Source organism: Xenopus tropicalis, chromosome 3 (genome assembly GCF_000004195.4).
Source record: "Xenopus tropicalis strain Nigerian chromosome 3, UCB_Xtro_10.0, whole genome shotgun sequence".
NCBI classification, from domain to species: Eukaryota; Metazoa; Chordata; class Amphibia; order Anura; family Pipidae; genus Xenopus; species Xenopus tropicalis.
In genome coordinates this window covers 133,879,205-133,907,040 of record NC_030679.2, presented here as the reverse complement: position 1 = coordinate 133,907,040, position 27,836 = coordinate 133,879,205, and the positions used below count along the sequence as shown (strand labels likewise).

At 41.0% G+C, this 27,836-nt stretch overlaps 1 protein-coding gene and 1 pseudogene across 2 annotated transcripts; one reads left to right on the top strand and one right to left on the bottom strand.

Annotated features, from left to right (window-relative positions):
- The first annotated feature begins 6,925 nt into the window (after positions 1 to 6,925).
- On the top strand, positions 6,926 to 27,303 carry asgr1 (asialoglycoprotein receptor 1). 2 transcript variants are annotated; one of them, XM_031899347.1, is made up of 6 exons: positions 6,926 to 7,033; positions 11,854 to 12,039; positions 16,857 to 16,919; positions 20,646 to 20,791; positions 24,839 to 24,945; positions 26,445 to 27,303. In XM_031899347.1, the coding sequence occupies exons 1-6, from the start codon at positions 7,024 to 7,026 to the stop codon at positions 26,566 to 26,568; spliced, it is 636 nt and encodes a 211-aa protein (XP_031755207.1). In that variant the 5' UTR covers positions 6,926 to 7,023; the 3' UTR covers positions 26,569 to 27,303. The 2 variants fall into 2 exon arrangements, with proteins under 2 accessions (XP_031755207.1, XP_002935447.4); XM_002935401.5 differs by lacking the exon at positions 6,926 to 7,033 and adding an exon at positions 7,054 to 7,126.
- Positions 27,304 to 27,678: 375 nt separating this feature from the next.
- Positions 27,679 to 27,836, bottom strand: LOC116409887 (annotated as a pseudogene).

Sequence of the window (27,836 nt, the reverse complement as noted above, 5' to 3'; positions counted from 1 at the left end):
AATATGTTCCTTCAAAAAGTAGGAATAAATACCATTTTTATATGCTGAAATCCAGCTGCAAAACAGTTCTTCTCTTTCTGCATCATTTGAAATCCTGGCAGGGGAGGAGGGACTAAAACATTGATGTTACGAATTGTAACAACTTCTCCACAGCTTACAGACAGCATGCAGGAACTACATAACCCACAATGCATTGCACTGTGATGTTCCTTTTCTTTATTGACCTCATGTGTGCAGGGAATTGTGGGACTGGGAGGATGTAGGATGAAGGTAGATTGAGGACAGTCGACTACTGTTACATTTTTTTTTGAGTCTCAAAGTAGTCAGCCAGATCAGCAGGGGAACAGGGTTATTGGAACCCTCAAATCAGATAGGGGAACAGGGTTATTGGAACCCTCAAATCAGATAGGGGAACAGGGTTATTGGAACCCTCAAATCTGATAGGGGAACAGGGTTATTGGAACCCTCAAATCTGATAGGGGAACAGGGTTATTGGAACCCTCAAATCAGATAGGGGAACAGGGTTATTGGAACCCTCAAATCAGATAGGGGAACAGGGTTATTGGAACCCTCAAATCAGATAGGGGAACAGGGTTATTGGAACCCTCAAATCTGATAGGGGAACAGGGTTATTGGAACCCTCAAATCAGATAGGGGAACGGGGTTATTGGAACCCTTAAATCAGATAGGGGAACGGGGTTATTGGAACCCTCAAATCAGATAGGGGAACAGGGTTATTGGAACCCTCAAATCAGATAGGGGAACGGGGTTATTGGAACCCTCAAATCAGATAGGGGAACGGGGTTATTGGAACCCTCAAATCAGATAGGGGAACGGGGTTATTGGAACCCTCAAATCAGATAGGGGAACAGGGTTATTGGAACCCTCAAAGCAGATAGGGGAACAGGGTTATTAGAACCCTCAAAGCAGATAGGGGAACAGGGTTATTAGAACCCTCAAAGCAGATAGGGGAACAGGGTTATTGGAACCCTCAAATCAGATAGGGGAACAGGGTTATTAGAACCCTCAAATCTGATAGGGGAACAGGGTTATTGGAACCCTCAAATCAGATAGGGGAACAGGGTTATTAGAACCCTGAAATCAGATAGGGGAACAGGGTTATTGGAACCCTGAAATCAGATAGGGGAACAGGGTTATTGGAACCCTGAAATCAGATAGGGGAACAGGGTTATTGGAACCCTGAAATCAGATAGGGGAACAGGGTTATTGGAACCCTGAAATCAGATGGGGGAACAGGGTTATTGGAACCCTGAAATCAGATAGGGGAACAGGGTTATTGGAACCCTCAAATCAGATAGGGGAACAGGGTTATTGGAACCCTGAAATCAGATAGGGGAACAGGGTTATTGGAACCATCAAATCAGATAGGGGAACAGGGTTATTGGAACCATCAAATCAGATAGGGGAACAGGGTTATTGGAACCATCAAATCAGATAGGTGTACAGGGTTATTGGAACCATCAAATCAGATAGGGGAACAGGGTTATTGGAACCCTGAAATCAGATAGGGGAACAGGGTTATTGGAACCCTGAAATCAGATAGGGGAACAGGGTTATTGGAACCCTGAAATCAGATAGGGGAACAGGGTTATTGGAACCATCAAATCAGATAGGGGAACAGGGTTATTGGAACCATCAAATCAGATAGGGGAACAGGGTTATTGGAACCATCAAATCAGATAGGGGAACAGGGTTATTGGAACCCTCAAATCAGATAGGGGAACAGGGTTATTGGAACCCTCAAATCAGATTCTTAAATTCCTTTCTGTATTGCTGATAAGGGTGGTTGCATGAAGCATGTGTGACTCTATAGAGTTACCTACACACCTGGTTTTAAATTTCAATTTGAAGTTTCTTGTTATTCTGAATAGTTGATTCTTTGTATTTTGCATCTGGAGCCCCTCCCCCTTCCTATTTTTTCCTGTTGCTCGTTTCCTGTGATAGGAGGTTTGGGCTTGAAATTCCCCTTTATTTTGTGTTTTGTAATGAGGCTATGATTAAGTGCATGCGTAAGGCTGTATATAATACATAATAATAATAAATTAATACCTTTTCATCTACCTAAATACTAACTTGTGGATCTGTTAGTGCCTGCTATAATTCTCTGGCATGAATTACACCCTCGGGCTGTAGGTCCGGGCCTCGCGCCACTGGACTCCATGTTTATACTGGAGAGCTTTATCTACTATCTATTCCCTGGATGTGCATGAAGTCAGTTTAGTATAAGAAGATTGGAATGCTGCCCATTATCTGTATAGAATATCTGGCTTCCCCCAATGTTAGAAGCAGAAAGTAGCCCCCTCCCCTCACTTGTATTTAGAGTTCAGATCCAACCTACTACTGCTAACTTTCCACAAGTAGGAAATACTACAGAATTAAAGAGAGGGCCACTGCTTCTTGGGCCTTTATTAGCTAAAAGTAACCCTAGTCATGGGATATAACTAGGAGAGGTAAGTTGATCAATTTAACAGAGAGGTTGCCCCTTATCTAATAGGAACAGACTAATACCTTTGGGTTATTTCTAGGTTGGACTGGGAAGGTAGGTACTGGTATTGTACAGCTCTGCAGCATCACACTAGAGTCCTGCAGTGGGTCAGGTACTCGCAGGAACCCATGGAATACCCTCCAATTGGTCAGGAGTCAAGTGGAAAATCCCAAATATCCACAGGTACATAGTGATGGTGATCAGGGAGGTTAGGCGCAGCCTACAAACTTTAAAAATAAAAAACAAAAAGACCTGAGCTCCCTATCGATCTTTTCAACATATGACCTTACCTCTGGTTCCTGTGTCAGTCCCACCCCAAAATAATGATGTCACTTCCGGTTTGCAGAGATGTTTGGCGGGGTATGGGGTGGGTTTGGGAAGGTTCTTCTTTGAGTGTGTTTGGGTATGGAAAGCAGGTTTGGACTGGGGGTCAAAACAGCCCTGGCATTCTAAGTACACAGAGGCTCAAACAGCCCCCCACCAGCCCAATAAATAGTGACTGTCGTTGGGCTCTTACAGCAGCCCCTCTGGCATTTGCCAGAACCCACAGATTGCCAGTCCAGGCCTGATGGAAAGGCATCATAATCAATGTGGGTGCGCAGGTCCGGGTGCGTATGATATTTGGCACAGACATTAAGGATTCATTTTGGGTGCCAAATAAAATAGTACGTTTTGGAAAACTCGAACGCTATGTGGTATTTATTCCAGCACCTAGACTCAAGATTACATATCCCATCTGTGCTTAAGTACTACAGCGTATTATAAAACATCCTAAATATGAATTCTAGGGGTCTTCTGGACAATGTTATACCATTATGTAAAGGATTACTAAAGTATGTGGCTAGTGTACCTCAGGCACCAAAACTCTAGGCCACCTCCCCTGGCATTGAGCATTGCCACAACTCCCGACCAGCACTGGTGTCAGGTAGCAGCCATGGGGCAGTACCACCAGCCTTGTACCCAGTGCCCCAGTGGGACAGTTTTACCCTGTGACATATGGAGACCCCAAAATAAAAAGTATGCACAAGGTCACCCCAGAAAACCATATATTATTGGAAAGCACACATTCTGAAGAATTGCAAATGGGTAAATATATATCTTCCTGTGCCAAGTTACCAAGCTGCAAAGGTCTGTAAAAGTTAGCTGCTTGTATGAAAGCTTGCCCTATATAAATCAGCCTTTTATGTTCACAATTGCCCCATATTACAGCTTCATATGTGTCACAGTTCTTGTGATATACTAAACTATACCCAAATACACACAGGATATGGTCCCAGTACCATATAGTCTAATATGGTTGGTTATAGCACTCTAAAAATGCCCCAATCATAAAAAGATGCACTGTGGATAGAATGTTTTATTTTTGTATTCTAGTTTCCTATGCTTACCTAAAATATTAATAATTTTCCCCAAATCAATCACATAAGGAATTGTGCACTGTGATTAATGATCTGGGAGACAGCAGGATGGATCTTGGGCAGATTAAGTGCAGTAGGGAGTGTGAAGGTGGTGCTTGGGGCTGCAGTTTGGGATCATTCCTGGCATATTCTGGGATATTTGCGTCCCAGCAACATACCACTTAAAGGTTATTTATTATACAATTGTAACCCCTATTTGGCTGTAAAACAGGCAACACCAGCTAGAATAGCTTTAGAGCAGGGGGTACATAGGACTCTACACATCAGATGGGCTTTCGCTAAGTGGAAATATCCTTGGGGTGTTGTGCAACTACAACTCACTTAGGCTGTGTGCAAGCAAATGGAAGAATGGCGCCAGAAGGTTCTTTTGTGGTAAACCAGAACGTAACTTGTTTATTGTCCAAGACAATGATCCACAGGGTTATAGCAACACTCACACAGAGGAGTTACTGGATAATTTCACAGACGGTAGAAAAATATGGTGTCCACCCGTATAGCCCACCTCAGCCGAGGGTAGGGAAGGTAGGGACCACCAACCAGCATGGCCTCCCTGTGGAGAGTAGCCTGGCCAAGTATCTGTGTCCTCAGGGTGTCCCTTAGCAGCCAAGGATCCCTCACAGCCGACTATGGATCAGGGATAGGAACTGACCTAATACCTGCCTCTTAACTGGGGTCCTGCTCTAAGGCAACAGTGCCTGTAGGGAAGATACCTCCAGCTAATCTCTCCTGGTTGGAGCAGAAACTGCTCTTTCTAACTAATCTCACTATCTCACTTTCCTAGAAAGTGCTCTTATAAATTATCCTGATACTTACTATTCCTCATTCATGGGGTCCCTGTCCCCCGACTTCACTAGAGCTAAATGTAGCCTCTTAAGGGTACTCACTTTACTGGGGCCCTGTTGATCCCAGGCTCAGTGGAGCTTCCACCTGGGTCATCAGATGCAGCCAAAGAGGAAGACCCACCCCCCTGCTAAGCACTATATTGGAGTGCAACAGGCGTGGTCTCCCTATTAACCAATAAGGCACATATGCTAATGAACACTAGATACATGGGCCTCTGCCCAGTAACAGGACAAACAAGGAACTAGTAGGGCTTAAAGCCATAGGGACGTATTAACCCTATGGGTCCCTAAACAATATTAACAGGAAAACTAGAAAGGGAAGATTGAGAACAAACTTGATGTTGGGTTGAAAAACATGAAGTCACTGAATGGGCTCTGCCCACTTTCTCTGACCTTGCACCCACAGTTATATAGTAAAAACCACTGTGCAGAGTTTGGGGACCCTGGTTTTAATAGTGTCTGAATGGCAGCAACTTAAATTTCCCCACCAAAAGTCAACGAGTGACAATAGTGATTGGTGGTTGGTGGCTCCACCCCCTTTTTCTAACCTGGAACTGCAGTTACCCAGTGACTAACTCTGCGAAGTTTAGGGGCCCTAGGATTAATAGTTAAAGAACAGCAGCAGTTTAAATTTAAACCAATAAAAGTCAATAGGTGAATTGTGATTGGTGGGTGTGCCCACTTTTTCTAACCTTGAGTCGAAGTCACCCAGTGACAAACACTGGCACCCTGGCATAAATAGTGTGAGAATGGCAGCATTTTAAATGTAAACCAATAAAATTCAATGGATGAAATCTGATTGGCTGTTAGTGGCCCAACCCACTTTTCCTATTTTTGAACTGCAGTCCCCCAGCGACCAACTTTGCAAATTTTGGGGACTCAGGCATTCATTGTGAGGCTGACAGCATTTTACACTTCCCCAGTGGCTCCACCCACTTTTTCTAACTCTGAACCGCAGTTACCAGGTGACTAGCTCTGCAAAGTTTGGAGACCTTAGTAATAATATTTAAAGAATGGCAGCAGTTTAAATGTAAACATATTACTGTATTACTGTGTTATTACTGTGAGAATGGCAGCAGGTTGGATTTCCACCAAGTCAATAGGTAAAATCTGATTGGCTGTTCACAGCTCCGCCCACTTTTGGGCATCCAACAATCATCATATTTTCATTCAGGTTGAGCCCATGACTATGTGATTCAAGTTTGGGGAGTGTAGCCTCAAAGCTGTAAGATTGGCATCAGTTTCAATTTTCCCATAAAAGTCAATGGGTAAAATTTGATTGGCTGTTGTTGGCCCCTCCCACTTTGTGGTTTAAAAAAAAAAAAAAAAAAAAAAAAAAACTTGAATGCGTAGTCACCCAGTGACTGACTGTGCAAAGTTTGGGAACTCTGGCATCAAACCAATAAAAATCAATAGGTGAAATTTGATTGGCTGTTGGTGACTCCACCCACTTTTCAAATCTATAACTGCAGTCCCCTAGTGACCAAGTGTAAAAAGTTTGGGGACCCCGACGTTATTACTGTGAGACTGGCAGCAGGTTGAATTTCCACCAAATCAATAGGTAAAATCTGATTGGCTGTTCACAGCTCCGCCCACTTTTGGGCATCCAGAAATCATCATATTTTCATTCAGGCTGAGCCCATGACTATGTGATTCAAGTTTGGGGGGTGTAGCCTCGAAGCTGTAAGATTGGCATCAGTTTAAATTTTCCCATAAAAGTCAACGGGTAAAATTTGATTGGCTGTTTTGGCCCCTCCCACTTTGGGTCATCCAACAAATGTCGCTGTTTCATTCGGGCTGACCCCATTATTATGTTATTCAAGTTTGGGGGGTGTAGCTTCAAAGCTGTAAGAGTGGCAGCAGTTTGAAAATCTTCCCTGTCAAAGTCAATGGGAAAATTGGGGGGTTCGGAGCAGCGCCACAAAAAGACGGGGGGCTGGATCGCTTAGAAAAGCACAAGCAACCTGCTCTGCTATAGGGCGAAGATGTGTGGGGAGTTTGGGTGTTGTACCCCTAAAACTGTAGGAGGAGTAGCATTTAGAAAATGAGGGGCGCGAAGAATAAGAAGAAGCGGAAGCAGAAGAATAAGCCAAAGTCGAAGAACTGTCTGTGGGGTTTCCAACCCAACATAATAATGATGAAAGAAAGCAGAAGTGGAGGCACAGGGAGCGGCTGTCTCTAGTACAGAGGAGGCAGAACCACACTGAGAAGGAACCACTCAGCTGGGCACAGAGACTTTCCCATCCATTGGCACAAGATGGACACAGGTAAGGGGTATAACAAGGGGCTGGGATGGGAGAGAAGGGACCACTCAGCTGGGCACAGAGACTTTCCCATCCATTGGCACAAGATGGACAGAGGTAAGGGGTATAACAAGGGACTGGGATGGGAGAGATCTATATGGGAATATGTCTGTATCATTAATATGGAGAGAGAACAGCACAGCAGGGAGGAGCCTATTCCCTTGCATTAGCCACACCCATGATGGGGGCCACTCTCCTCTTACACCTGCCCCGGGCTGTTTGTTTCAGGAATATCTGCTCCCTCTGTATCAGGATATATAAATACATACAAATATCTGGGTTAATATTTACAGTACATTCATTTAAAAATATAATGTTATGTGTAAGTGCCATTGCTACAGAAAGCAGCATCTGTCTGTACTTTGCCCTGCACTGCTTGCCTGACTACAGAAACAATGTAGCTAAAATCAGCTTTCCTCCAGCCAAGACCCCAGTTATAGGGATGTTCTTGTCACATGATTGCTATTATTTATTATAATACAGTTTAACACTGATACTTTATATAATAGCGCTGCATTATTTTATGTCCCTACTACTTTACACTCATGTTACACATTGATTTAAGGCAAAAGGAACCTCCTTTCTTCTGATGGCAGTCTCCGCTGCGACTGTAATTCTTTTTCTCTCTCCAGATATAGAAAGTTTGCTAAAAAGAATGATATTTACAAGAGGAAGTCACCAGTCACATGAGTAGCAAGAAATACACTCTCTGATGCAACATTAAAGGGAGCAGGCACTTCCCAATCTCACTGTTTTATACTATGTTATCACTTACTGCCTGCCCGTCTATCTGTCTATCCATGCCTTTAGTGTCAATAATATCAATGAGAGTAACTAGGGAGCACATTTATGGTATAAATTGGAATGCAACTCGATCATTGCTGTATTTATAAAATGTCACGCTAATGCTTAAATAGCAAATAGCATAGAATCCTTTTCATTTTTTCCAAACAGGAAGTGCTCCAGCAGCCATTTTAGGAGCATTGGCTGCTCATTCTTGGAAAGCAATAATGTGTTTAAGTTTCAGTTGAAACTGGGTGAAACTGAAAACAATGATGGGATTTACTTCCCCTTGAAAGGTGTGAAACTAAAAACAATAAAGGGATTAAGTTCCCCTTTGAAGCTGAGTGAAATTGAAAATATTGAGGGGATTAAGTTTCCCTTTGAAGCTGGGTGAAAATGAAAATAATGAGGGGATTAACTTGTCCTTGAAAGACAGGCTGTCACTGACTATTCTATTCCTCTGCTTTTCTAAGCCTCCATAGGACTCAATGGTACTCGACAGATCAAACCTGTCGAAGTTTTATTTTACAAAAAAGTTAACCAAACATTAATAAAACATGAATTATGGGAGTTATTATTTTCGAAAAACTCGAATTTTTCTGGGAATAATAACAGAAAAATCGAGTTCTGGTGAAAACCCACTTGTAAATCTCGAAATTATCCAAAAGTAAGAAAAAAATCTGACTTTATCTCATAATTACTTAGTAAATGTGCCCGTAAATATTAATTGGATTTCCAGGATTATATGCAAAGACAAGTCCTCTCCACATTTTTAGTATGATTTAGAGAGTGATATTCTGAGACAGTTTGTAATTAGTTATTTTTTTTTTTTTATATTTGTGGTTTTTCAATTGCTTCACTTTTTGTTGAACAACTCAGCAGTTTGGAATTTCAGCAGTTATTTGGTTGCTAGGCTTCAAATTACTTTGGTAACCAGGGAGTGGTTTGAAAGACTGATGTATTTATAGGAGAGGACCTGAATAGAAAAATAAGTACAGGTATGGGATCCATTATCCAGAAACCCATTATCCATTATGGAAAGGCCATCTCCCATAGACTCCATTTTAATCAAATAATTCAGATTTTTAAAATGCATTTTCTTTTTCTCTGTAATAATAAAACAGAACCTGTACTTGATCCCAACTAAGATATAATTACCCCTTATTGGGGGCAGAACAGCCCTATTGGGTTTATTTCATGTTTAAATGATTCCCTTTTCTCTGTAATAATAAAACAGTACCTGTACTTGATCCCAACTAAGATATAATTACCCCTTATTGGGGGCAGAACAGCCCTATTGGGTTTATTTAATGGTTAAATGATTCCCTTTTCTCTGTAATAATAAAACAGTACCTGTACTTGATCCCAACTAAGATATAATAACCCCTTATTGGGGGCAGAACAGCCCTATTGGGTTTATTTAATGGTTAAATGATTCCCTTTTCTCTGTAATAATAAAACAGTACCTGTACTTGATCCCAACTAAGATATAATTACCCCTTATTGGGGGCAGAACAGTCCTATTGGGTTTATTTAATGGTTAAATGATTCTCTTTTCTCTGTAATAATAAAACAGTACCTGTACTTGATCCCAACTAAGATATAATTACCCCTTATTGGGGGCAGAACAGCCCTATTGGGTTTATTTAATGGTTAAATGATTCCCTTTTCTCTGTAATAATAAAACAGTACCTGTATTTGATCCCAACTAAGATATAATTACCCCTTATTGGGGCAGAACAGCCCTATTGGGTTTATTTCATGGTTAAATGATTTCCCTTTTCTCTGTAATAATAAAACAGTACCTGTACTTGATCCCAACTAAGATATAATTACCCCTTATTTGGGCAGAACAGTCCTATTGGGTTTAATTAATGTTTTATTGTCTTTTTAGTAGATTTAAGGTATGGAGATTCAAATTACGGAAAGAACCCTTATCCGGAATACCCTTGGTCCCAAGCATTCTGGATAATGGGTCCCATACCTATAATAGAAAATAACAATAACAAATTAAATTGCAGCTTCACAAAGCAATAGTTTTTTGGCTGTCGGGCTCAATGACCCCCATCTAAAAGACAGGCAAATTATTGAAGAACTATAAAATAAATAAATAATGAAAACCAACTAAAACTTGCTTTGAATAGGCCATTCTATAACATACTAAAAGTGAACCACCCCTTTAACAATTCTGTTACTTCATTCAGGGCAGGGCATTGATTGGTAGCTTAATGCACAGAATGTCTATATGCCCTATATATATTAATAATGGGTGAGTGCAGAGGGGCTCTTGTCTTTGTATGAATTGTGTGGTCATATATATATATAGGTTTCAATATAGTGGTGAGTACAACTTACCCTTTTCGCTATAGATTTTCAGGATTATCTAGTGCAGCAAACAGGTGTTTTCAGTGGCATAACTGCCTATATAGCAGGTCGTGGGGGGCCCAGGCCACAGGGACTCTTGTATTGCAGTTCCTTCTCCCCACGAGTGAGCCAGCAGGGGGGGCGAGGGAGCAGGGACTCTTGTATTGCAGTTCCTTCTCCCCACGAGTGAGCCAGCAGGGGGGGCAAGGGAGCAGGGACTCTTGTATTGCAGTTCCTTCTCCCCATGAGTGAGCCAGCAGGGGGGGCAAGGGAGCAGGGACTCTTGTATTGCAGTTCCTTCTCCCCATGAGTGAGCCAGCAGGGGGGGGGGGGCGAGGAGCAGGGACTGTTTGTGCCGTGCCCGGGGGGGGGGCAGCATGACCAAGTTACGCCACTGGGTGTTTTCCTTACAGGGAATAGCTACTTTAAAGTGCTCAAATAAAGTGTTATTTAGCAGTAGAGCCACCCAAACTTCCACTTGCAATTCACTTTAACCACAGCAGACAGGGAGCTGGTTGTTTGTAGTGAGGCAATCGCTCAGCATGTGGCATTACACATTAAGAATAGTGAATACTATTTCCTCTCACGTGTTGATAATCATTTTTATAGTATTATTTGCAGGAGTAATGTTCAGGGCTGGGGTGCCCTTAAGCTGGAGAATACATTTGCACCTATGGGCATACTACCACCAAATCTTTGCTGCCCTAGGCCCAGTCCTTCATGGCCTGACCACAAACCACAGACTGGGAATGTAACAGAAAGCTATAGATATGTTCTGTGCCTTTCTCTTTCAGCAGAAAGTCCAGGGGGAGGCAGAGTCCAGGCGAGCTTCTCCATGCTAGGTAGGGATGTAGCGAACCTAAAAAAAAAAGCGCGAATATTTGCGAACTTTGCGAACCCCATAGACTTCAATGGGAAGGCGAACTTTAAAACCTAGAAAAGCCATTTCTGGCCAGAAAACTGATTTTAAATTTGTTTAAAGGGTGCCACGACCTGGACAGGGGCATGCAGGAGGGGGATCAAGCAAAAATTTCTCTGAAAAATACTTTGTTGAAAAAGCGTTGCGTAAAAACGGGCAGACCTAGCGGAAATACGCTGTGTTTTTTGCTATTTTGCGCTATTGGCACCATGGAAACGGGATTTGCTTACACCAGTACTAGGCTGAAAAACGCCATGTGTGGTTGTGCGGCGTTTTTTAGGCTGAGAAAAAAAGCAGAGAAAAAAACCGCAGCGAACCCAAATTGCGAACATACGCGGAAAGTTCGCGAACTTGCGCGTTCCCGAACACCCGATGTTCGCGCGAATTAGTTCGCCGGCGAACAGTTCGCTACATCTCTAATGCTAGGGCTTATACAGAGCAGGCAAGTGGGTTGTGGGGCCCGAAATCACTACTCTGCCTTATGTTAATCTGTAACAGAGAAGTGAGCAGGGAGTGTGTATTATAAGGCAAACTGTGGGGGTTTGGGAGTCGCACACTACAGTACTGTATCTGTATGGGAGCAAATAGCTAGTGCTTTTGTGTATGGGAGGGGCAGGTATTAATATCTGAACCAGTACTAGGCTTGCAGTGAGTCTGTTAGAAATGAACATGCTCTTTATTCACCTTTGCTAAAATATTTTATATTTCAAATACCCAGGAAAAAGCCCAAACCATTTTAATGTATATGAAAATATGCCAACTGAGCCTGCAACAAAGATGAAGATTCATGAAGAATCCAAAGAAGGAAGGAGGACACAGAGGAGACTCCTGATGGTTCTGGTGACCCTGCTGGTTCTTGTCTTCATGTTCCTGATAATCCTGACCGGCCTCATGTTTATATACTGTGAGTTTCACCCAATGCAAAACAACCCCTAGTAGCAGTGGGTATTGTTCAGATGTTGCACTCACAAAATTACATACGTGGGCTTGTGTCACTTGTGTGTCCTGGCCCTGAAGAAATATGGGTTACCTAGTAGACCTCCTAGATGAAGGAGACCATAAAAATATCTATGGCTCCCTTGCTTTTGCCTGACAAGAGGACAATGCCCTACCTGCCCCCAGAAAGGCTTCTTCTTGGATCTATGTGTGTATATAAGTGAACATTTCATCCTACACCAAAAAAGTGTAAAATATGGGAAACACATTGACTATTTTAGAACACACCGCACTGATGGTACCACTCATCAAAATATGACAGTTTCAGATCTAATATTGTATTTTTCATTCTCCAGTTGCTCCACTGAAGGAAATAATTCTCTGATTCCTTAATTTTTGCACTGGGTTTAACAGTTTGATGGGAATTATTGCTCAGGCCGCTGCTAAATCCTTCTTCATTACCCAGTTCCATCTTACAATTTGTTTTTAATTTGGTGTAAAATGAGACACCGTAGCATTTGTACAAACACTGAGCTTGCTATCTGGTATAAATTTCTTTATAAAGGCTTTGGGGGTTCTACTTGACTGAATGCTGAAAAACACTCCCAGGAGGACACACTTCTACATTATTATTCCTAACAATGATCCAAAGAAATTGTAATCTAGAAGATACACAGAAACCCACAAGCATCTTAGGTGGCCTGGTATTGACCAGATTGTTGCTAAAAGTGCCAGACTGACAGTTCTAGGTTGGGGAATAATCACTACATAACAGTTTAAGTTAATACATTTTACAAATCTTTTATAGCTAAGAAAAGTGAAGCATTGAAGCAAGAGAGTCTTTTTCATGTAAGGGTAACCCAGAACCCTATGAAAATAGCTGGGTTCCGGACTAGATGTGCTCTTCTGCATGTAACAACCAACTGTGGCTTTGGGACTGGCCCTCAGCTACTAAGATGCTGCTGGATCGTACCACACAAGAATCCCACAGGGGAAAGGAGGCAGCCAAACATGAACTGCAGAGAAGAAACCGATAAGGACAGAACTGGGCGTGGCCAGACAGGCTGGGTCAGAACCAGATAAAAAGCCAAATAATCATGAGACAAACTCATAACAAGGAACAGACCATGATCAAAAACTAGTACAGGTATTGGACCCATTATCCAGAATGCTCAGGACCTGGGGTGTTCTGGAAAAGGGATCTTTCCAGAATTTGGATCTCCATACCTTAAGTCTGCTAAAAAATCATTTAAACCTTTAAATAAACCCAATAGGCTTGTTGCCCCCAATAAGGGTTAATTATATCTTAGTTGGGATCAAGTACAGGTACTGTTTTATTATTACAGAGAAAAGGGAATCATTTAACCATTAAATAAACCCAATAGGGCTGTTCTGCCCCCCAATAAGGGGTAATTATATCTTAGTTGGGATCAAGTACAGGTACTGTTTTATTATTACAGAGAAAAGGGAATCATTTAACCATTAAATAAACCCAATAGGGTTGTTCTGCCCCCAATAAGGGGTAATTATATCTTAGTTGGGATCAAGTACAAGTACTGTTTTATTATTACAGAGAAAAGGGAATCATTTAACCATTAAATAAACCCAATAGGGCTGTTTTGCCCCCAATAAGGGGTAATTATATCTTAGTTGGGATCAAGTACAGGTACTGTTTTATTATTACAGAGAAAAGGGAATCATTTAACCATTAAATAAACCCAATAGGGTTGTTCTGCCCCAATAAGGGGTAATTATATCTTAGTTGGGATCAAGTACAGGTACTGTTTTATTATTACAGAGAAAAGGGAATCATTTAACCATTAAATAAACCCAATAGGGTTGTTCTGCCCCCAATAAGGGGTAATTATATCTTAGTTGGGAACAAGTACAAGTACTGTTTTATTATTGCAGAGAAAAGGGAATCATTTAACCATTAAATAAACCCAATAGGGTTGTTCTGCCCCCAATAAGGGGTAATTATATCTTAGTTGGGAACAAGTACAAGTACTGTTTTATTATTACAGAGAAAAGGGAATCATTTAACCATTAAATAAACCCAATAGGGCTGTTCTGCCCCCAATAAGGGGTAATTATATCTTAGTTGGGATCAAGTACAGGTACTGTTTTATTATTACAGAGAAAAGGGAATCATTTAACCATTAAATAAACCCAATAGGGCTGTTCTGCCCCCAATAAGGGGTAATTATATCTTAGTTGGGATCAAGTACAAGTACTGTTTTATTATTACAGAGAAAAGGGAATCATTTAACCATTAAATAAACCCAATAGGGCTGTTCTGCCCCCAATAAGGGGTAATTATATCTTAGTTGGGATCAAGTACAGGTACTGTTTTATTATTACAGAGAAAAGGGAATCATTTAACCATTAAATAAACCCAATAGGGTTGTTCTGCCCCCAATAAGGGGTAATTATATCTTAGTTGGGATCAAGTACAAGTACTGTTTTATTATTACAGAGAAAAGGGAATCATTTAACCATTAAATAAACCCAATAGGGCTGTTTTGCCCCCAATAAGGGGTAATTATATCTTAGTTGGGATCAAGTACAGGTACTGTTTTATTATTACAGAGAAAAGGGAATCATTTAACCATTAAATAAACCCAATAGGGTTGTTCTGCCCCAATAAGGGGTAATTATATCTTAGTTGGGATCAAGTACAGGTACTGTTTTATTATTACAGAGAAAAGGGAATCATTTAACCATTAAATAAACCCAATAGGGTTGTTCTGCCCCCAATAAGGGGTAATTATATCTTAGTTGGGAACAAGTACAAGTACTGTTTTATTATTGCAGAGAAAAGGGAATCATTTAACCATTAAATAAACCCAATAGGGTTGTTCTGCCCCCAATAAGGGGTAATTATATCTTAGTTGGGAACAAGTACAAGTACTGTTTTATTATTACAGAGAAAAGGGAATCATTTAACCATTAAATAAACCCAATAGGGCTGTTCTGCCCCCAATAAGGGGTAATTATATCTTAGTTGGGATCAAGTACAGGTACTGTTTTATTATTACAGAGAAAAGGGAATCATTTAACCATTAAATAAACCCAATAGGGCTGTTCTGCCCCCAATAAGGGGTAATTATATCTTAGTTGGGATCAAGTACAAGTACTGTTTTATTATTACAGAGAAAAGGGAATCATTTAACCATTAAATAAACCCAATAGGGCTGTTCTGCCCCCAATAAGGGGTAATTATATCTTAGTTGGGATCAAGTACAGGTACTGTTTTATTATTACAGAGAAAAGGGAATCATTTAACCATTAAATAAACCCAATAGGGCTGTTCTGCCCCCAATAAGGGGTAATTATATCTTAGTTGGGATCAAGTACAAGTACTGTTTTATTATTACAGAGAAAAGGGAATCATTTAACCATTAAATAAACCCAATAGGGCTGTTCTGCCCCCAATAAGGGGTAATTATATCTTAGTTGGGATCAAGTACAGGTACTATGTTATTATTACAGAGAAAAGGGAATCATTTAAACATGAAATAAACCCAATACCCAATAAGGGGTAATTAAATCTTAATTGGGATCAAGTATTACAGAGAAAAAGGAAATCATTTTTAAAAATTAGAATTATTTGCTTATAATGGAGTCTATGGGATATGGCCTTTCCATAATTCAGAACTTTATGGATAATGGATTTCTGGATAACGGATCCCATACCTGTAAATGAAGACAAATTTTACACCAGGACGGGGCAAGACAAGACAGGATTCAGAAAACAGAAAACTTAGGAATAAGCTGACTTAACCTCCAACGGGCAGTGAGTGAGCTCAGAGCTGGGGGTTATATAGGCAGGCTGATAGCAAACTCTGAGTACATATGGCCAGATTAATAGAGATAACTATGACTGCATGAAAACCAGAGCATAACAAGGCATTGAACCAGGGGCCTAGCTGTTTGCTCATATAGAGTAGAGTTATTGCAGACTGTATAGTAACCAGGGCTGTGGAGTCGGAGGCAATTTTGGTTACCTGGAGTTGGAGTCAGCAAAAAATGAACCGACTCCGACTCCAACTCCTACTAAATTTAAATGGGAATAAAAAGAAAAAATAAAGCAAGTTTGAATGTCCCAATTCACAAAAAGTCATAATTAATTACTTCTCTGCTATAAGAATAAAGCCCAATGCACGCAGTGCATAAACGAACACGTTGAGTGACCATGAAGCATGCTTTTCATTGACTGTATGAATGTATAAAATACATTAGCATATTAAAAACAGAGGAGTCGGAGTCGGCGAATCGGAGTCGGAGAATTTATCTACCGACTCCACGGCCCTGATAGTAACCTGCAGGTCACTGGTTCAATTCCAGATAGCATATTACACTATTAAAAATGTGTATTAAAAGTAATAAAAAAACCAAAAACTTAGGATGAAAGGAAAGGAAAAAAAATCACGGTAGAACAGATAGCCATACATTGCCCACAAAATATTAAGCCAATATAACAAAGCATCAGGGCCTGATGGAATACATCCATGGGTCCCTCGGAGAGCTTAGCCCGGTTGTAGCCAAATCATTCTTTTTAATCTTCTTACACCTTTTATTGCCTGGCATGGCCCCTATCTGTTTGCTCAGTGGAACTGCATGGTTTTCATATAGATGTAATTTTCTTCCATTTTGCATTCCATCACTAATTTTTACCCCCAGTCAATGAGCCCTATTATTTTCAGTTGTAAAATATTCAAAATTGGGTGGGGATGACAGTGATGATTAATGTATAATTTAACAGTTTGCATCTCTTCTTTTTAGATTCCCGTATATCAGAAGCTATGGACACTATAAGGCAGGACATCTTACAGACAAGACAAAAGGGTAACTAACTGTGTAACAGAAGCGATGATATGTCATCTTAGCCCTGCTATGGGTTTCCTGATGGGTATTCTGTGGCTTTTTCCTCTGGGAACCTGGTATTATCAGTCTGTTAGGCTAGGCACCATGACCAAGCAATACAAATATCATATAAATAAATCTCATGAGTGTTTTCTCATCATAACACCATGGCAACATTAGCATAAAAGTTGGATCTACACTCTATTCAGTGGGGATATTTGTAGGCATGATGAGAAACATAGTAATATATTCATGCAAAACTGGAATTGCCTCTGTGTATATAGGATATCCTAATGTAATTATTTCCCTATATAATGGAGTATAGAGTATTGGGCTTACTCCCCCATTATTGTTTGAGTTGACCCTTCAGGTTTGGAGATGATGATAATAATAACAATAATGCACATATTTGTCTTTATTAGGCCATTTATTTATTGTCCATTGTCCCCTTTATCTCAAAGTACAGGTATCGGACCCCTTTTCCAGAAACCCATTATCCAGAAATTTCCGAATTACAGAAAGGTCATCTCCCATAGACTCCATTTTAATCAAATAATTCACATTTTTAAAAATGTTTCATTTTTCTCTGTAATAATAAAACAGTACCTTGTACTTGATCCCAACTAAGATATAATTACCCCTTATTGGGGGCAGAACAGCCCTATTGGGTTTATTTAATGGTTAAATGATTCCCTTTTCTCTGTAATAATAAAACAGTACCTGTACTTGATCCCAACTAAGATATAATTACCCCTTATTGGGGGCAGAACAGCCCTATTGGGTTTATTTAATGGTTAAATGATTCCCTTTTCTCTGTAATAATAAAACAGTACCTGTACTTGATCCCAACTAAGATATAATTACCCCTTATTGGGGGCAGAACAGCCCTATTGGGTTTATTTAATAGTTAAATGATTCCCTTTTCTCTGTAATAATAAAACAGTACCTGTACTTGATCCCAACTAAGATATAATTACCCCTTATTGGGGCAGAACAGCCCTATTGGGTTTATTTCATGGTTAAATGATTCCTTTTTCTCTGTAATAATAAAACAGTACCTTGTACTTGGCCATAACTAAGATATAATGAATCCTTATTGGAGCCAAAACAATCCTATTGGGTTTCATTACTGTTTAAATAATTTTTTTAGCAGACTTAAGGTAGGAGATCCGAATTACGGAAAGACCCCTTATCCGGAAAACCCCAGGTCCCAAAAATTCTGAATAATGGGTCCCATACCTGTACTTTCTTTCTTTGAAATAGCCTCAAATCTTACATTCGCCACCAACATATAGATAAAATTTAGATACAAATCTGTTCCCGTAGTCATTTTATTCATTTCACTTTGCACTTGTTCTAGCTTCATCTTTAACATTAACATTCTTTAAAACATTAATAGAAGGAAGGATGGATACAAAGTCAGAACAGTTTCTTGTTGGGTTTTCAAGTTGCGTTGTGATTCACTGATTCAGTGGTCACCAATAGCGATGAGCGAATCTGTCCCATTTCACGTTACTGAAAAATTTGCAAATTTTTCAAAAGATTCGCAAAATGGAGAAAATTTTGCGCAACTGACAATTCTTTTGATGAGAGAGACAATTCTTGTGATGAGAGAGACAATTCTTTTGATGAGAGAGACAATTCTTTTGATGAGAGAGACAATTCTTGTGATGAGAGAGACAATTCTTGTGATGAGAGAGACAATTCTTTTGATGAGAGAGACAATTCTTTTGATGAGAGAGACAATTCTTGTGATGAGAGAGACAATTCTTTTGATGAGAGAGACAATTCTTTTGATGAGAGAGACAATTCTTGTGATGAGAGAGACGATTCTTGTGATGAGAGAGACAATTCTTGTGATGAGAGAGACAATTCTTTTGATGCTTGGACAGTTCGGCTGCTAAGTTTGACACCCGTTTTGCAAAAAAAAATCTGCCAATGGTGAAACGCGGAAATTTGCCACAAATCCATGCCTGGCGAATTTTTTCACCCATCACTAATCCCCAACCACTGGCTTGTGACCAATACAGTATGTCGCAACCAATCACAGCCCTTACTATGCACCCCCTAAGAAAGTCTTTCATGCTTGTGTTGCTCCCCAACTTTTTTATATTTAAAAAACGTTGGGGACCCCTGCTGTAATTCATAGGAAGGAAAAGTATTAACACTTAATCCCTTCAAAATCGTTTTTTAAGAGTTCAGCGTTCAGTACCAATACCGAGTCTGTCACAACTCCTGGCAAAGAATGACCAAGTATAATTTCCTGTTCATGAATGATTTTTATTAAATTCTACTTCCTTTTTTCAGCCCTTGTCAGTACGTCCTGATGAAGGCTCCCTTTTTGTGACATATTTCTTTCTGAACATGGGTTTCCCTTTTTTGACAAGTAAAGTTTTATTAATTTCTATCAAGCAATGATAAAGGTAATCCTGATGCCTTGCCGAGTATTCCTAGTAAGGTCATGGCTAACCCCTAGGTTTAGAAATTGGGCAGATTGATATATTACATGAGTTTGACCTGGTTAGTGTGTGGCTACTCTTTTGGCGAACCCATGGCTTGTAGTTTGGTTATAAAATTTCTTTATCTGAGTGTGTCCTGGCTAATCCTACGTTTCTGGTTCGCTGTTTACATTAAACTCTACTTAGATGCTGTCTTAATGACCTGTTTTGTCCTTTGGCTACTGCAACATTGCTGTCCTGTGTTTTTTAAGTGCTAATGTTCTTAATGGTGCTGCTATACAGGGCTTCATCATACTTACAGGTGCTATTATAATTATCTTCAATGTCCTTATCGCCCTGCAGTTTAGACCTTGGTGACCAACCAATGCTTGTACTGAGAGTTTGATGTCATTGGCTACATTGGTCTTAAGGCACTGAATCCTTATTGATGCTTTTCCTACAAATATCAGTCCCTTTACTGGTGCTGAAGTAGAAACTTAATGTGAACATCAGTGTTTACTATAAAAATAATGCTATACCAATCTAATATTAATATTAACTTGACTATTTTTTTTTATTGTTCTTCGTAAAGGAAATCTATACCCCCAGAATTAAGACTTAACCAAAAATCATTTAAATGAGGTCACTTATTATAGAATCTCACCAAACTGGAATATATATATCAGTAAATATTGCCCTTTTACATCCTTTCCCTTGAGCCGCCATTTAGTGATGGGCTGTGTGCTCCCTCAGAGATCAGCTGACAGGAAATAATGCAGCTCTAACTGTAACAGGAAGTATTGTGGGAGTAAAAGGCAGAACTCTGACCATTCATTGGCTGATGGGGCCTAGCATGTATGTGTGCCTTGGCTTGTTTGTGTGCACCGTGAATCCTATGATCCCAGGGGGCGGCCCTTAGTACTTAAAATGGAAATTTTCAAATAGCACATACCATTAAAATAGTATATTGTTATGAAACGGTTTATTTAGATGAGGCAGGGTTTTACATATGAGCTGTTTTATGTGATATTTTTAGATACTTACATTGCTCTGGGGTATAGTTTTCCTTTATGGACTGAGGCCCATTGCATACTCAAGGTGAGGCCTTTCCAGGCCTTTCATCCCTCACCAGTAAAAATGGTCAGTGCAACAATGGATTTAAATATTCCAATACTGACTTTACTACGACTTTACACAACAGCGCCGCACAGGCATCAGGGGGATCATCTATGTTCACTTGTACAGACCCAAACTCTGTCTTCTCTTTCAGAGATATGTCAGTGTGATTCTGGCTGGAAAAAATTTGATGGAAACTGTTATTATATTGTTACCACTATGAAGAACTGGACAGAGGCCCGGGCCATTTGTAAATCAATGAACAGCGACCTGGTTGTTATCAACAGTGAGAGGGAACAGGTAAGGCACTGACTGTACATACAACTCTGTTCACTATAGACATTATATTACATATAGAAAGGTATTACTATTACATTATAGTGGGGAGATCCAGGTCCCATTTCTAAATTGTACTGTAATAGGTAAAGAATCACTGCCCCAAAGACCATATATTGGAACCCATGCAATAAAATGTACTTAAGAAACCACTACCACCACTAAAATAGATTTGGATCCCTGTATATTGCACTACTACCAGCCCTACATTATTTCCACATATAAGAATAATATGGAACCAAAGCTCAGGGCTTTGACATCTCCCACTTCATCTCTTGATTTAAAGTCCAGTCAATTCATTTTATCATTCCTAAAGCCAGCACAATATCCACCCTCCATGTCATATTTATAATTTACGATGGATTCAAATGAATGTAGGTTCTTGAACCTAGACCAGTAGTATGATGCAGAGCTAGGAATCTATGCTAGTTTTATGATTGAATCGATTATCCATATATTCCCATTGGACTAACCATTGCTAGCGAAGAATAAAATCATGAAAAACACCTGCTCTCATGATGTTTGCATTGCAGTTACTGGCGACTAAAGAGCAGAGTGTAACCCTTTCTTGGTGCACTCAGAATAGGATCATAGTTGCTTTGACCTGGCATTTTACCTGTTGGCAAAGCAGCAAACCTGGGAATTTTAAAGAGACAGGGACATGGAGATACTACAGTACAGTCGCTACACCTCATGGGCACTGAGGGATACACCTCATGGGGACTCACTAAGAAATAAACTACGCAGAGATCTGCAGAAATAATAAACTTTGTATAGAAAGATAAAAATGCAAAAGGGATCTAATAGGATTAACTCTACTGCATGGGGATATCAATCTCGCTATCAGATAAAATAACACTATATAACATAGTCCTTTGAATATAATAGCCCTACAGTTCAACTCCGGATGGGGTGAATATATGTAAAGTTTGCTTCCCTGCAATATGTCCCTTCCCAAGAGCTCTTATTAGCCTAGAAAGCATTACGTTCCTCCAAGTACCTCTCCCACATAGCAGGCACATACAAGACCTATCCTCACAAAGAGGCCACATTCTTGTTCCTTTGCCAGTATCCTATCTTTGATGGGTCACTTACCAGTCCACCTTGTAGCTTGGGAGGAGGGTCCTTCTCCTTTTCCAGATGTACCTAGAGGCACCCAGGCTCAGGCCTTTCTCTCTTCTCCAAGCCAATTGGATCTCTCCCCTTCCTGTAACCAAGGGGATGATTTCACAAGCAGAGCAAGCTTAAGTACATGACCTGTTTGACCTGAAAGGCATGTAGGCAAAACTGGAGGAAAATCCTTGGATCTCCTTAGACAAAATGTCCTGGCTTGCCATATTTTCTGATGTCATGAATAGTAAAAAAGGCAACAATTTCTGTATCACTGCAGTTACCTGGGAACCTAACACTAGCCTTCCCAGAGTTGAGCACTCACCTAGTCTCTTTTATCTATCAGGGGTGGCAGAGGCCCCAGCGACCACCTTCTTGCTAGGAGTGTTTTCCTCAGGAGTCTTCTCTTGACTAAACCCCTTCTTCAGGGATGTCACCCTCACGTGCAGAAGGTTCATAGTAGAGCTTTCACACTGTAGAACCGTTGTAAGCCTTTCAACTCTGGGCCCAATGACCACTACTTGGCACTTGAAACATCTTCCATAGAATTTTCTGCACCTGGGACCTGTGCAGGCTGGGTCTTGGCTTCATTAGTAACAGGACAGTCTGGATGTATATGGCCACTCTTACCACACCTGTAGCAATCTGGAAATTTCTTAGTCTCATTTGGGGTTTGGTTCTCTCAGACATTTGAGCTTTTAACTCTTCCAACTCCCTGCAAAATCAGCAGAAGACGTCTCTGTAACCCTTGGATGCGCTCAAATAGTCATTGGCAAATTCTTAGAGGCCCTGCTCTTATATGTGACAAGTGAAGCTAAAGTGCAAAAAAAAGGTGCACAGTGTAAAAGAAAGGTGCAACATGCACATTGCTTGAGTCAGTGCCCTAGTGTTGGCCTAATGTGAAACTCTTGCAGAAAAAAAAAAATAGCACAATTCTGATGTCCCATCAACTTCGACAGCAATTTCCTGCAATCATGGGTGCCGCTGTTAAGGTGCAACCCCCCTGAAGCCTCTACTGGGTCCAGCACCACAATGCAGTTTCTCTTACTACTCCTCATTGGCAGTTCCATAGTTATTAAAGGAGAAGGAAAGGTAAAAACTAAGTAAGCTTTATCATAAGCACTCACAGCAATGCTGCACTGAGTCCTCTATCAAAAGAAACACAGGATTTCTTGTCTCTTTTTTTGTAAACATAATGTTCCAGTGTCAGACTTCCTCTCTCAGAAACAGCCTTAATTCCCGGGGCCAGAGTCTGTGCAGCTCTCTACTCTCTCCTGCTCCCCCTCCCACATGAATGCTAAGAACTCCCCCCTCCCTTAGGAATGTGTAATCTAAGCTATAACGGCTAGACTGAGGGAAGGAAGCTACTTAATGGCAGCTGCTATCTTAAGGAAACGGAGAAAGCTTCTAAAGCTGTTTACTCGGGTATGGTAATGGTTTCTGCAGAATAAATATATTGTTCTAGGTGGAACTAATGTGGCAAATCTATTGGCAGTAAAATGCCAAAATGACTTTCCTTCTCCTTTAACCTGCCACACTAGCTAGCCTGCCCAAAAGCCTTTCCCACCTAGGTGTGAGCTTAGAAAGCTTAAAAAGCACCCTCTATAAAGGGATTGTAATGTTCCCATGCAGTACTTAGGCCAAAGAGGCTCTTCTTTCTTCTCCACTCCCTTATATGTTCCTGGGTCCTCTCCCACTCTAGAGACTTCCCAGTATATTCCTATACATAGCACACTTTAATGATTGCTGCCATCTACTGACTGAACTGCACATTACATTAACAATTGTAGGGACCCCAAAGTATTGGGCCCCTTTAGTTGGGCTCCCCTTTTGACAGGCACCAGAGGGTGGCCTTTTGGGTTATGGACACCTAAACGTGGTCCTAGCTGTTTATGTGTGAAAAGGGAGTTTTCCTGTTGTTCTACAGCAACCACTAGGTGGCAGTGTGCTGCAATATAAAAAGGGATGAAAGCCATTTTGCGAAGGTCTTAGTCCTGTGACCAGCGCCGGATTTCTAATCTAGGCGCCCCTAGGCCGCCCCCTATTCCCCCCTGCACATGCGCGAACAAACCACCTCCCCCTGCGCTGCGCCGCGCCGACGCAAGCGCACATGCGCGAACATTTAAACTCCCGTATGGGAGCAAAATGTCTGAATTTTTGTGCGGAGGGGCGGCGTTTCTGCCACCCTAGGCCCGGGCCTTTGTGGCCTCGCCACAAATCCGGGCCTGCCTGTGACTGCCTCTTGTAAAGAGGTGTACAACAGTCTTGTGTTCTAGTACAGGAGGTACAAAGAGAGTGTGTGACTTGAGCCGTCTGTGTGACATCCTCTGAAAGTTTTGGCTGCTTCAATAAAGCAAGTTCATCTGGTTCATCTGGTTCATCATCATAACCGGTGTCTTGGCTGTTCATATACTGCCTGGTAAGCAGCTACCCCAAGGGAGGGGCAAGGTACTGGGAGTTGCTGGGAGTCCAGGTCCAAGGGAGGAGACATATACTGTAGTTCTATCTATACCTACCCTGGGTGGAGGCACGCCATTCATTCATATCATACCTGTCCCCCATAATAAGCGGGGGGCTCAGGGCTCCTGTAGAATCACACACAGGGAGTTTTGTGTTATAAGTACCACAGTAGCCAGAATAGGGTTACACAACGTACAAAACACATTCCACATCTTTAAATACCATCTGTACCAACTACAATGGAGTCATTGTGATTTATGCATCTGCAGATAACTCACCATGTGGCTGTGTGTGCCAGATGCACAATTCCACTTATTTGCAAAATCTCACGTGCCAACTTGTTTGGAGGTTTTGTCTTCATTAAAATGTGAATATGTGTATATGTAGTACATCTGTGTGTTACCTCTGTGCTGTAATGAGATGTGTCTTCTGCTTCCCTAGAACTTCCTTGAAAGTCTTACTGATGAGTCAGAATTTTGGATTGGTCTCAAAAGGGATAAGGACAGGTGGCGATGGGTGGATGGAACACTCCATAATCCATCAGAGGGGTAAGCTGAAGCTTCTGGTGCCCAGTTAAAAGCCTTCATTTTCCATAAAGTTTTATTGAGTCAGTTAAAGTGCACACTATAATAAAACACTCATGAAGTGATATAATACCAATAATTTTATGAAATTACTGTATATAAAATAAATATGTACCCTTACCGCCTATTTTTGAACACATTGCATCTTCAACAGAATGGCCTGCCATGTTCAGTTCGGCATATTTACAACTTGATATGGCTTTAGATACCTTGAAAAATATCACGACTTCCTCTTGTAATTGATGATTTCTGGGATGCAGGGTGTAACATGCTGAAGGGGACATACAAACTTTATCAAAACATCACTTATTTTTCGCCACTTTTTACACTGTTTTCTGATGTTAATAATTTTTACATAGTGAATAAAGACTCATAATGTAGCAAACCAGAAGGGATTAGATTACATATATAAATTGATATGCTCTATATAAATGAATGTATGTATAGTTAGCAAGCACATTAAAAAGTAGTGATGAGCGAATCTGTCCCGTTTTGGTTCGGCAAAAAATTTGTGAAGCGGCGAAAATGTCACGCGGCAAAAAAATTGTTGCCCGTGACAAACTATTCTTTTGACGCCTGTGACTATTCTTGCTACAATTTTTGGATGCACGCCTATTCTTGTGTCAATTTTTGGACGCGCAGCGAATTTTTCCGCTGCAAATTTTTCATCTGTTTTGCGAAACAATCTGCCAATGGCAAAACGCGGAAATTTGCTGCAAACCCATGCCTGGTGAAACATTTCGCCCATCACTAATAAAGAGCATTAAAGGACAAGTAAAGTGAGATTGACTAGGGACGGACCCCCCACTGAATGTAATTGTGCTGACCCAGAGTACTTGTACATGAGTGCCATACTGGCATGATTTTTTCCAGCACCCAACAATACTTGGCACTGTACTAGATAGCGTGCAAGGGCAGGGTTGGACTGGGCCGCCGGGACACTGGGAAAAAACCCGATGGGCCCCTGTGGCCCAGACCCAATGCTTGTCCTCTGTCTGCGGGTGTCCTCCCCTGACACATTTCACTTATGCGTGATCAGGGGAGGACGTGATCAGGGGGGGTTAGGGGGCACGGCGGGGGACGCGGCCAGCAGGGCACCTTGGGGGCCCTGCACCCCCCCAGTCAGACCCTGTGCAAGGGCGATAGAAGGAAAATTGAAACCTTTATGTTAAAGCTTCAGTTTTATTGTACTGCTTATGTGCAATCATGGTAGCGTCGTGTTTATGGACTCTAATATTTTCTGGTTTATTCATGCAGTTTCTTATGTAAAACATCAAATGTTGAATCTACTACACTACAATATATATTTCTCTCTCTGCCTATCTGCCTGTCTCTTAATGTTTCACAAGTGCTGGTTTGTAAAGATATTCGGGAAGTAGGGATAACACGACCCATAATGCCATTCTTTTCTTAGTATGTAATGTGCAGTTCCCAGTTTAACCCAGTTTGCAATTCTTCTGCAGATTCTGGATGAAGGGGGAGCCGAATAATTCCGGTGGAAAAGAAGACTGTGTTCACATGTGGAGAGACAAAAAGTGGAATGATAAAGTTTGCACCTTTCTGCAAAAAGCCTTCTGTGAGAAATAATAACACATTCAGTGCATAAGACACGGACATCAGTTTTATGAGCCCTGTATTAGAAGGTCGATGTCCAGAAATCTCCTAATAACAAGGATGGAGCATTGAAAGCATTGAAATACAGACACTCCAAACAAAATATCCCCCAGAGAACAGCCTTGGAAGACACAGTATTAACTCAGCCTTATGCATTTTGTGTTGTATTTACCATAGGTCTACAATCCATAAAACCTTAGCCTTAAGTCAATTGATCTGTAAGCACAACCATGTGCCTTCCCCAAAGAATCACTTCCCTACAGCATTGGGATCTGTATCTGCTTTTCAATAAATTGCTGCAATGAAAAAAGGGGACTCAATTATAAACACTGTTTATAAATTTGCACCTGGGAAGTAACCCATAGCAACCAATTAGAGATTAGTTTTTTTTGAGCCATAACAAAATCAAACATCTGATTGGTTGCTATGGGTAACTGCCCAGGAGCAAATTTGGCCAGTGTTTATAAATGACCCCCAAGAGTCTCTCTGATAAGTGGCAAGTGATATTTTTAACAGATATTTCTATATACCGGGGTGGGTGGACCTTAATCCAGGGATTATTAATCTAAGGGGTGAAATGAAAAAATGTCCCCACGTTGTTGGATCTTTGTTCTTTCATTGAGCTTGTCAGCAACTGCTTTCTTTCAGCCTATAAAGATTTTCATTCATCCAGGTCATGGTATATCTAGTATAAATAAATTTAAAGAAACTGGACTTGTTTGGTAATCATTGAAGACGTTTCACTACTCATCCGAGCAGCTTCTTCAGTTCAACTGACTGGTATGGGAAGTCCTCAGCATATATACTCTTCCACTAATCCAATCACAATGGAACAGCATGTGCTGGTGGATCCACCTTCGCCAAAGCTAGGGAGAAAACCACCAAGTCTTGGCCTAGGGTCAAGCCCAGAGAACTATGACACCTATCCAGGGTGCACAAATCAAACACAAAAAGGGTGCAGAAGTGTACGGGTGCAATGCCATTAATCGCCTTGGTAAGGCTCCAGCTGGAAGGAATAAAAGAAAAATACCTCCCACCCGCCTAATGGCTGTGGCAAGGAAGTGAAGCATGATTAGGAATACTGAGCATGTGCAAAGCCCCTGACTAAAAATAAGTCAGCAGCTCTTCCCTAATGGGAACACAGCCCCTCCGCTTTCATCAAGTTTCAGCTTCATCACAATTAGCAATAATCACGCCTTGGTTTGACCTCATTGGCTATGATACTGCCACTGCGCAAAGCT